This window comes from Malaya genurostris, chromosome 3 (assembly GCF_030247185.1).
Source record: "Malaya genurostris strain Urasoe2022 chromosome 3, Malgen_1.1, whole genome shotgun sequence".
NCBI lineage: Eukaryota > Metazoa > Arthropoda > Insecta > Diptera > Culicidae > Malaya > Malaya genurostris.
Window position 1 is genome coordinate 195,481,696 of NC_080572.1, and position 12,310 is coordinate 195,494,005.

The 12,310-nt window shown below is 38.6% G+C and overlaps 1 protein-coding gene across 3 annotated transcripts in view; it reads left to right on the plus strand.

Moving 5' to 3' along the window:
- The first annotated feature begins 3,418 nt into the window (after positions 1-3,418).
- Positions 3,419-12,310, plus strand: part of LOC131435646 (troponin C, isoallergen Bla g 6.0101-like) — a 65,787-nt gene continuing 56,895 nt past the window's right edge. For 2 of the 3 annotated variants that reach the window (XM_058603758.1, XM_058603759.1), the window contains exon 1: positions 3,421-4,186. In XM_058603758.1, coding sequence (XP_058459741.1) covers positions 4,172-4,186 — 15 coding nt within the window. In that variant the 5' untranslated portion in view covers positions 3,421-4,171. Of the gene's footprint in view, positions 4,187-12,310 lie in introns of all 3 variants that reach the window. The other variant, XM_058603757.1, reaches the window with a different exon arrangement.

Here is a 12,310-nt window from a genome sequence, read left to right on the forward strand (position 1 = left end):
CAGATTTTAGTTCCACAATATAGGTTTAGAATTCAGAGCCTGCGTGCTGAAACTGGATTCTGGAACTGTATTCCGGAACTAATTTGAGTTTCGAAATTGCAATTCTAGAATTGAAACTGGATTCTGAGTCTGTTATTGGTTCTAAATTTAGTTCTTGAACTCAGGATCCAGTTCTTTATTCCAGACTTCTTCTATTCGGTTCTTTTTAGAACCATAATAATACTCCTAAAGAATTATGCGGAAATTTACTTTACTGTACTCTATAAAACCCATTCTGGTAGTCATGGCGAAAAATCGTCTTCATGTTTTAGAGCTTAGTTCTGGAATATGGGTTTAGAATTCAGAGTCTGCGTGCTGAACTTACTCAAATCGTCACCATTTTTTTATTATAAAGAACTATACTGCTTATTTCATACTATTTAAGTGCGTTTCAGAATGTTTAATGTAACTAATCTGTAATTTAGTCTAGGCGCATCGTTTAAATTTCTAGTAATGAAAGAGGGGAAAGTTGCACAATTCAAACAATCGATGAACTACCAATTCGAATTCGGAAGCATAAATAAAGTGTGTCATATTCGTATTCACGACATCCAGTTATGTCTCTGACATTACACACCCGTACTTTTTTTCCTTAAAAATGCCCAAATTGAATTTTTGACAGTAGGTAGGAAACATAATTGCCTATATGTAATATCAAAAATGGATTTTTGCCAATCGACTTTAAATATTTAAAATCGATTTTTTTTTCAGTGTAGAAGTTCATTAGGATATTTTCCATGTTTTTATTAGAAAACTATAAAATATGCAGTGTTTTTTTTTTGTGACAAAATATTCATGCACAGCAAGTTTCACTAAAATCAGAAAGGGTGCTACCAACATTTGTTCGAGTTAGCGCGAAATTCGTTATATGTGCTTGCATCTGTAAGAAGTCAAATTTTGAAATATTGTTTAAAAGATAAGTGCCAGTTCGTGCTGGCATCTCATCAGACACAGTCGACAATTGCTTACGGTCGAGACGATAGAAACAAAGACAATACAGTGTAGTGAACAATAGAGTGTACGAAATGGGCAAATACGATTTAACAAAGCCTGAAACTTGGCCTACAAGGCCAAATTCAATTTGTATTGATTTCAAGCGCTGCAAAGTTAGGCCAGCAGCAACCGAAATTGAAATCTTGCTTAAGGAACGAATGCATCTAAACGTTACTGATGTAAGTGAGATTCAATTCAACAAGGCGTCGAACTGTGTGTACATTATGTTCAAACGTGAAAAAGATGCAATTGCATTTGCTTCGGTTAATAATGGGGTGCACAATGTTGATCATGACAATGTTAAATATAAAATCCCTGTGTACATGGTGGACAATGCCATAGAAGTACGCGTGCATGACCTTCCCCCGCAGACCAGCGAGGGGTATGTTCGGGAATGTATGTCGCAGTACGGTGAAGTTCTTTCCATCGAAAGGGAAGTATGGCGGAATTTTTTTTCCGGGTATCCGGAATGGCGTGCGAGTTGTACGTATGCAACTACGTAAAGCAATTCCATCTTACATCATTTGTGATCAAGACGGGATACATCCGTGTAAAACGCTGATTACGTATGAAAATCAACTGGTTACATGTCAGTTTTGTGAACAACCTGCACACTACGGCAAACCTTGCACTGAAACTGCAAAAAGGACATCTTTAAACAAAAATAAGGACAACCGCCCAACAACGGAAACTAGTGAGCGCAGTACTTCTGTTGTACCATCAAACCCACCAACAACTGCAATTAATGCACAACAAGGCGCGTCTACAGCAACGAACAACCAACCCAAGAATGCGAATTACAAGGAAAACGAAGAAAAAACGGAAACCAACAACGATACCACCGATGCGGCAATGGAGGACGAGACGAGCCACGAACAAAGTGCCCCTCACTCATCGCAAGATAAAAATGGAAGCTCCTCTCCCCCTAGAAAAAGGGTGACAACGAGATCGAACGGTAAAAAAATTATTTTATCTAATAAAAACATGGCTCATTCGGCCACGTAAAGCTTGTACGCAAATTGGACTGAATAACAAATTTTTTATAAAAAAAAAGATAAATGGGTTTAAAAAAGCGTTTCTTGATGGATCCTGGTCTATAAGACATTGCGGAGCTTGTTCAGATTATTTTTCTCCGTATGACACTTTAAGACACGAAATTGTTTTTAATTCATTGTTTGGAAAATGACAAAAGTGGTTTCACTGAAATGGATGCCACTTTTTTTACTAATCAAATTAACATGAAATTTCACGCATAGTCTTTTGAAAGCTGATACCTGGCTTTTTCAGACGATTGAAATGTTAGAAGTAGATCAACATTTCAAACGCATTCTGTTCAGGAAGCGAAAATATTTCGGAAAATTTTGAAACACTTTGACAGTATTGAGAATAATTCAGTGATGATCAACAGAACATTCAGTTGACCAGAAATAAAATTCTGGAAAGTTTCCAAAACGATGTATAAAATTCCATTCTACTGATCTCCCGATGAAATGAACTCATTAATACAGCAAAAATTTCCCTGTATGCTCCACAGTTCGCATTACCGCTTCAAGGAAAATATTGTTGGCAATCGCAAATCGGGAGTTGGTCGCTTGCCAGTACAAATGTGTAGAAAAAATTACCCCTTCTTGGTCAAGTCCGAAACAGTAGCTGAAACATTGGACTGTCCCTGAAACTGGCACATTGAAAAATTTCATCAATGAAATTTTCCACCCTCCGTGGAATGTCATCAAATGTCATACGTTGAGCACTTTTCTTTCCGCAAGTGTCGTACATAACAAAAAATCCGTGTAAGAAATTACCAACAAGGAAAACCCGCCATCATCCTGGTGCCTTCCAAATGTACGTTTTCACTCCAAAGTGTGAACATAGAATAACGGAAACTTCAATGTCTCTTAAATGGGTTTTCACGCCCTTTTTCAATCCAAGCGTTCAGCGCAACGCTTTGGTGCATTACACGTAATTAGAAACCACGAATAACGCCATGATAGTTGCGAATAGAATTCCTCTTCGATAATCTCATTAAAGTAGTATAGGACTGGGAGCGGCGACTCCGTGGCAGCGAGGTGATGACGCGTTCGAGGACGTTTCACCGTTCATCGGTCATCGTTCGCGGTCGTGAATTTGTGATTCTTTTCGAAATATTGGTGTATCTTCTGCTGGACAAACGGACAGGGTTGGATGCTGTGCGATGTGGAGATCGTCGATTTTCGCGATCAAACGACAGATTCCACTCTGCTCCAGGCAGCAGCAGGTGTCCGTACCCCTCCCCCCTCGCACAATTCAACGAATCCCACCCGCGCTCATTGGTCGCTCACTTTTCCAAACGGGGCGCTTTGAAGTTGTACAATTTGGGACAGTTGGCAGAAGAGCGTCAAAGTCGACATCGCGAAGAGAGCGTGTTTCGCGTTTTGGTCCGTCCGCGAATCATCTCGCAGGATCGCGCCTGTTGCTGGTCCGTTGGAGATCGTCGCGAAATCGATTTCGCTGTAGTTTTTATTTTTTTTTTCGCTACAAACGGAACGGGCGGCGTTCGGTTGTTTTAGGTTCAGTGTTTGGATTGTTAGCCAGGAACCAGCGCCTCGCGGCGGATATTGCGTTGTTTGTTTCGAATTTTCGGTGACACGCGTTTAGTTCGTCGGAATTTCCGTCGGTTTTTTTTTTCGATTGTAATAAACCAGTGCGCTTCGCGAACTGCTCGCTTGCTGAAGGTACGACTGGTGCAGCTGCCGTAGTCGATAGTTGTTTGGTTAGTCCAATCAGGACCAACCGAGCCCAAAATAGACGGCATTACAATCGATCACAAACGTGACACGACGGCACGAGAGGTGCTGTGACCGAACCGAGCGCGGGGAAAATCGCAAAAACCAATTTAGCAATCAATTGTAATCTACGATTAAACGGATCGAAAAGCAAGGAAAGTGGTCGCAGTGACAAAAGGCAAGCTCGCATTACGGCAGCCTGCTAATCGATTTCCCGCTGGCGTTAGTTCCGCTGTGAACCTGAAGTAGAAGAAACGGTTAGCTAAGTGAACCAGCCGGGGAAGGCAAAGTGTGTGTTTTTTTTTCAAATTCAAATTCTGTTTGCTGCTACCTTCGGTACGCCGATTGAAAAATTCACACTAAACTAGGCACTCATCATGGAAAACAAAGGGGTTAGTATGTGGTGTTAGTTTTACGATTTGGCATTGGCACGGGTTGGAACCGATTTGTGAATGTTGGCGCCGGGATCCAGTTGAAAATCAATCGGAAGATGGAGTGTATGGAGTGTGCACTTAATTTGCGTAACCTGAAAAAATAGTGGATAAATAATTAATCCGTGATCTGAAGCTATTCCAGTTAGTTGGAATATTTATTGTTCGTTTAATTGTTTCAAGGAAGGTATTGTTAGGTCAGGATGGAATAAATTTCTTCCAAAGATTTACTTCGGAATCTCCAAACTTTCAATCATATTTCTACTATAAACTTGGAGTTAACTTTTTTTTTTAAATGTCGACTATTTCAATCTTCAGATGGTTCACCTCTCGGGTCAGATAAACTTCCTGACCTTATGTGCAGGGCTGGGAATCGAACCCAGATTGGTTAAGTGAATTGGTATTTATTAAAATGGGTGGACCCGGGTTGGCGGTTTAAGTCATAGGACGCTAGTCTTACAAGCCAGTTGTCGTATGTTCGAGCCCCGACCTGGAAGGATTCTTAGTGTCAGTAGGATCCATAGTACTAGCCATGCAATGATTCTGTTTCAGTTCGAAATTTTCATATGCAAGTGAGAAAGGATTATATAAAACTAAACAAAGTTCGTCCGAAACAAATTTTTCCGCTCGAAAAAAATGTACTTTATACATCGAAACAAAATAAGCAATTTACAAAAATAATGCATGACGTTAGACCTCTCTGTGTTACACCTATTATACCAATACCAGGCATTATTTTAGAAAACATGTTCTAAAATAGAATAAATGTTTACATTCATTTCCTAGTGACGTAATATTTTTCGAAATTGAACGTATTTAATTCTGAGAAATACTTTTACTACATTAATTGTAAATATTGGATCTAGGTTCAAAAAAATCAATTCGTGGACAATTGCTCTTAAAACTTAAAACTCTGTTTCATATTTATATGACTTGATGCATTCTTGCGGACGCCCACACACACTCCCCCACCCTCCCATTTTTTTTCATTTCCACGAAAACAGATAACATTTCATGATAGCAGGCGAATGTTGTCGAATACCATTGAACCAATGAATGTGTTAGTGATAGCCAAACACATTCGCATTATTAGTTCATTCTAAAAGATTATTTTAATTCACTAACAAACCAAGTCATGACTTGGATTGAAAATTCATAAGAGTTTTTGCCTTTCTCATTTAGAAAGGCTATGCAATCACTGTGAAAAACGCTTTTTTATCCGAGGCCCGGAGGGCCGAATGTCATATACCATTCGACTCAACTCAACGAACTGAGCAAATGTGTGTGTGTGTGTGTGTGTGTGTGTGTGTGTGTGTGTGTGTGTGTGTGTGTGTGTGTGTGTGTGTGTGTGTGTGTGTGTGTGTGTGTGTGTGTGTGTGTGTGTGTGTGTGTGTGTGTGTGTGTGTGTGTGTGTGTGTGTGTGTGTGTGTGTGTGTGTGTGTGTGTGTGTGTGTGTGTGTGTGTGTGTGTGTGTGTGTGTGTGTGTGTGTGTGTGTGTGTTTGTTTGTTTGTTTGTGTGTGTATGTGTGTGTATGTGTGTGTGTAACAAAAATATGCACTCAGTTTTCTCTGAGATGGCTGAACCGATTTTCACTAACTCGGATTCAACTGAAAGGTCCCATAGCCTGCTCTTGAATTTCATCCCGATCCGACTTCCGGTTCCGGAGATGAAAGATGAAATGTGCCAAAAAATTGGAAAAAATATGCACTCACTTTTTTCAGAGATGGCTGAACCGATTTTCACAAATTAAAATTCAAATGAAAGGTCTTATGGTCCCATAGCCTGCTATTGAATTTCATTTGGATTCGACTTCCGGTGCCGGAGTTACATGGTAAAATGTGATAATTAGAAAAAAACGTGTGCACTCGATTTTCTCTGAAACGGTTCAACCGATTTTCACAAACTAAAACTCAAATGAAAAGTCTTATAGTTTTCTAAAAATTCGCAGAACATTTTATTCGGATCCGACTTCCGGTTCCGGAACTAAAGCGTGATAAGTGGAATTTTACCAATTTCATTCGTATTTTTTCACGAACGATGGTCAAAAACAGGTACAAATCCCATAGAACTGTCTGATAAATCCTTCTAGTTTGCAGAACTTGTTTGTTTGTGGGCATAAAAACTTAATTCGGTACTACTGGTCCCCCTTTCTCCTGTTCCGGAATGGTGAAGAAAAACTCCAAAAAAGAACCACTTTGATTTCTCTACGATGCTTGAACCGATTTTCACAAATCCAAATTTTGATTTGAAGCTCATATTATCTCTAAAGCTACTGTAAAATTACTTCCGGATCCGACCTCCAGTTCCGCAGTTACAGGGCGGAAAGTGTCAAAGTTTTCAAATAGCCATATAAAATGACAATATGTACAATATCGGTACGTGATGGTACGGTGGAAGAAGAAGACACAAAACGAACTATGCGTGCTTTGTTCTATTTCGTACCCGCTATAAAGAAAACAAAAGGGTTACGGATGTCTGCTACTGGTGTGTGATATTGGTAAAAGACGGTGCTGCGGTTGACAAAAATTTTAGCTATTTTATGATAAGTGCGACCGAAAGAATGAAAGCATGTAAGGCCGAGGTGAAATAAATTATATGAAAAATAAAATGAAAGAATGTTAATGAATTTAAGTTTGAAAAAAAAATGCAATTTACACTGCCGGTAGTGCATTAATACCGTGACGGTGGTGTAGTGATGTCAATAGCAATAATAATATTAATAATAATAATTCTACTACATGCTGTTTAGCTTGACTTACATATGCACAAGTAACAGAAACGCAGACTGGCTTCGTTTGTTAGATTTCGTTTAATTGGTTCAATCGAAATAGTGCATGAGATAGTAAGTGTAGGTTTAATTAGGCTCAAAACTGATTCAATTTGTAGGTCATATTTGTTGCTGGCAAACGAATCAACTTCGGCTATTCCGGTCATCTGAATCCGGTTTCGGAAGAATAGGAATGGTGATTAAAAACTGTAAAAAGGATCTCACTCACTTTTCTTCAAGATGGCCAAATCGATTTTCACAAACTTATGGGTTCAAAGGAAAACTCTTACAGTTTCATACGGAATTCCTAAATTTGTTGTGGATACTACTTCCGATTCCGGAACTACTGGGTAAACAGGATTTGTAGAGTTTGTTAGATTAAACCTTCCTATGTATATTTAATGAACAGTTGTTTTTGCGAATTCCACAGTAATATTTATGATGTTATGAGTAATATGAGAAAGGCATCATTACACCACTAGGAGGATTAAAACAGGTTTTTGAGTAAGCAAATTCAATTCAATTTTATAGAATTTTTTGCTAATTAATTTTTCTCGAGACGTGAATTTTATACGATTCAAATAAAATCGAAGCACCACACGAGGTCTCTTCAAAAAGTACCCGGAATTCTCATTTTTCCAAAAAAAATTTATTTATTCGTCTACATCTATATGGTCCCCTTCAAAGTAATCCCCCCTTGATATAATACACTTATGCCAGCGTTTTTTCCAGTCTTCGAAACACCTTTGATAGTCACTTTTTGTAATGCTCTGTAGCACTCTCAGCGATTCTGCCTTTATCTCTTCAATCGATGAAAAACGCTGTCCTTTCATGGGTCTCTTCAACTTTGGGAACAGGAAAAAATCACACGGAGCGATATCTTGTGAATAAGGAGGTTGGGGCATGATTAAAGTCTTGTTTTTAGCCAAAAATCACGAATAAGCAACGATGAATGTTGCAGTTTTGGAACGAATTTTGCTGCCACTCGTTTCATGCCCAAAACATTTGAAAAAATATGATGGCATGAGCCAACTGATATGCCAACTTCATCAGCAACTTCTCTAATAGTGATTCGGCGATCATCCATAATCATTTTTTCCACTTTTCCCACATTTTCATCGATTATTGACGTGCTGGGTCGACCGGTGCGTTCGTCGTCTTCAACGTCTTCGCCGCCATCTTGGAAACGCTTATAACACTCGTAAACACTTTTTTTCATAGCAGACTCATCGTAGGCTCTCTGTAACATTTCGCACACTTGGTTACACTTTATTTCATTTTTCACGCAAAATTTAATACAAATTCTTTGACTCTTCAATTCTTCCATTGTTTAAACTAACAAAAATTCGCCGAGCTCAAAAAAAAACACGTCTACACCAGCCGCTACAAGAAAGAATGTAAACAATGAATACAGCTGAAAATTTAACCATACATTAGGGACATATGTACCAACACAATAAAAAAAAATTTTGACCACCGGACTCTCCAGACGCGCGCAATTAAGAAATTCCGGGAACTTTTTGAATAGACCTCGTATAATTGATACGCATAAAAACAACTTTCTATCAGAAACACACACAAACCCCTCAGCTATTCTTTTATAATCTCCGCTAAATGTTTCATGGTTTCGGTACATGGCTGTCAGAGGTTGCTGGTATCAGAACTTAGTAAGAGTTTAGACGCAGTTATTTAAAAGCTTGCGCACAAGATTTCCAGTAGAACCGTTAATTTAAGTTGGTAAAAAAACTGTTTAAATTCTTATTTATATTACGATTGTTTTGTGTCCAGTTTTGGAAATAGTTTTAAGTTTTTTTTTGCATTGTCAATTTTAATTGACGGTATAGAATTCATAGCACTTATGTAATCTCGGAACTAAAAGTCAAATCAGTACAGAATCCAATAGAAATCTCCGGAATTACAGGGCTTTTCGATTGATTATGATTTACATTTAACCTGGTGCATGGTTTTCATTTTGCGACCTCTCGAATAATTGAGAAAATTTCAAAGGTGATAAAATGCGGAGAGTGGATTTTAAATTCATAAAGAAAAGAAAAATGTTACAAAATCAGTTACTAGTGAACGACTACAGTCGTTTTCTACCCACTCGAAACTCTGGATACAAAACATCGTCTTTACGCCGTGTTTTGAAAAATTCTGGAGAGCATATTTCTCATTCAAAAATCTTCATATTTAAATTTTCGGTTCTTGATTTCTTGTAAAATTTAATAGCATTAATGTTTCAATTGGATTCGGATAAAATGTAATAACAACTATCAGACTCTTCAATTGAATCTACAGGGTGGGTCATTAAAAGTGAAAGCATCGTACAACCCAATAACTTTTGACAGAATTGACAGATCGACTGGTGACATACCGCGTTGAAGATGTCATTCGAAGACAATTTCACCATGGAACAGTGCAGACCATAAGAACGCGATTAAATTGTTCAGCTTTACACCCAAAACGAGGTCAATTTTTGGCGAAAAATCATCATGACAAACGAGGCACATTTCACGTTAAATGGATGCGTTAATAAGTTTAATTGTCGGTTCGATGCCAATGGAAACCCTGAAGTAATTGAGGAACAGCCTCTATACGACCAAAAAGTTACAGTTTGGTGTGATATTGGTGCGGATATGGTGATTGGTCCCTATTTTTTCCAAGACAATGATATAGCAACGAAACTGTCAATGGCGATCGTTATCGAGCCATGATAATTGATTTTATGATGCCTATTGTTCGTGAATCTGGTTTGAATGGCTACTGGTTTCAACAAGACGGTGTAACATGCCATACAGCTAGCCTGACAATCGATTTGCTAAGACCATTGCTCCTCGGACGAGTCACATCGAAAAACTATGATTGTGACTGGCCTCCGAGATCACCCGATTTGACGCCACCAGTCTTTTTTTTTGTGAAGCTATTTGAAATCCAAGGCTGATAAGTCAAGAACTATAGCTGAACTGAAAGACAACATACGACGTGAAATCGCCGCCATATCAACCGATACATTGGACATATACACATTTTGTACTCAATGCAAAAGGTGGCTATTTACGAAATATCGTAAACATGTTTTGTTCATATATTTAGTTCAGAATCAAATGTTCCACTTTAAATGGCCCACCCTGTAATAAGTGTAATAAGTTAAAAACCTGTTTTAATCCACCTAGTGATGTAAGGCAGGCCCGTACCCAGGATTTGGTTTCGGGAGGGGCCCAGAATGAAAAAATAATGTTACTGAAGATTGCTTAACTAGATAATTTCCGGTGCGCCATTTACCGGCGTTATTAACAGACAACCTTAAACTTTTACACTGGAACTATCATTATTAGGTATTTATGCAAAATGTGTGACTATGGCCGAGAGAAGGTTATTGTATTACATTTCTAACGTTTACTGTCATGCCATTTCAATTCCACATGTTTAAGACCTTCTAAATGTCCATTTCTAGAGCACAAAAATCCACAAGAATTGTGATGGATTTTGAGAAGTGGTCCGAGATAGATCCCTTACTTCGATTCGTGGAGAACGGAAAGCATCTTCTTAATTTGTAGGTCATATTAGTTGATGGCCTCACAAACTTTCATTAGCTATACAGGTTTCGGTAACAGGTTCCGGAAGTAGCGGTCTAAAATTCCAAGACAAAGTTCACATCGATTTCTCAGAGATGACTTAAGGTTTGGGAATAGATGACAGTTCGTAATTTTAACTATGGTAGCGATGTTCATGTGCTTCATGTAAGGTCCTTTCACAGTGATTTCGGTCTTTAATCAATTTAGTACTTCAAAAGTACAGGGTCCGGCACTCGAAGTGTAACCAATTAAAAAGGCCATAAATTCATTTTGGAAAATTACTTTTACTTAATTCAAAGTACAAAATGTGTAAAAATAATACAAAATTCAGAATCAATTCACTTTTGCTCGATATGACCACCTTTTGCCTTGACTATGGCCTTGAGACGGTCAAAAAACGAATCGCAAGCTGCCCGAATGTGACTTGCTGGTGTATTTTGGCCCACTCGCGGACAATATCTTTTTTCAGCGCCTCGAGACTGGTGTATCTTTTAGTTCGGACTTTGCTCTCCAAAATGGCCCAAAGAGAATAATCCATTGGATTCGCATCTGATGAATTCGAGAGCCATAGTGTGGACGTGATGAAGTTCGGAACGTTGTTTTTCAGCCATTCTTGGTTCACTCGCGCTTTGTGAGACGGTGCCGAGTCCTGCTGAAACGTCTATGGTCTGCCACCGAAATGTTTGTCTGCCCACGGCTTCAAAGCAACCTCCAGAATACTTTCCCGATAATATGTCGTATTTACCTTGACGCCAGGCTCGAAGGTCTGAAGTTGGTTACACTTCGAGTGCCGGACCCTGTATACTATGACAATCCCAGAAAACAGGTATCATGATCTTTCCGACCCATTGAGCCTTTCTTTCAGGCACTCACAACGACTTCAGTCCATTGTTACGTAATCGTTTATTTCTCTGGCGTATAATAATTGATCCAGCCAAACATGTACTCGAAGTGCACTTGCGCTCGTATTTTCAGTCCAAAATAAGTATGTGCGAGATCCAGCTGCAGGATATCTTTCTAATTTGCAGAATCTTGTTCAACTATGGTAAGCTCGTGAACTTTCTCTTTCCAGTCATTTAGAACAATTAAGTGTCTTATTATTATTGTCATTTATTTTTCCAGGTGTTTGATTTTAATTTTATTTAGTTTTGACATTGCACTATTCACTTCGCATCAAAATTTTTTTGTTTCTGTTTCTGATTTCGGGAGGGGCCAGGGCCCCTTGGGCCCCCCCTCTGGGTACGTGCCTGATGTAAGGATGCCTTTCTCATATCAAACATACTATCGTATATAATACTGTGGTATTCTTCAAAATAATTTTCTTCGATTCTTAAAAGAATAACCGAAATCAGTTTGTTTGACCGTCTACTGATAAAAACTATCAATTGGAGATTATTTGAGGTCGATTTAGAAAACTTTTTACGGTTTTTCGTCCCTTTCAGATCCGGATGAAATTCAGGAACTATGTATGGAACCACAGTACCTTTCATTTGTATCTAAATTTATGAAAATCGGTCGCGCCATCTATGAAAAAAATTAGAACACATGTTTAATTTTTTTTTGCACGTTTCAACGCATAACTCCGTAACCGGAAGTCGGAGCTGAATAATATTCAGGAGTTTTGTATGGGACCACAAGACCTTTCATTTGAATCGAAGTTTGTGAAAATCGGTTCAGCCATCTCCGAGAAAAGTTAGTGCAAAAAACGTTACATACACACACATACACACATAGACATTTTG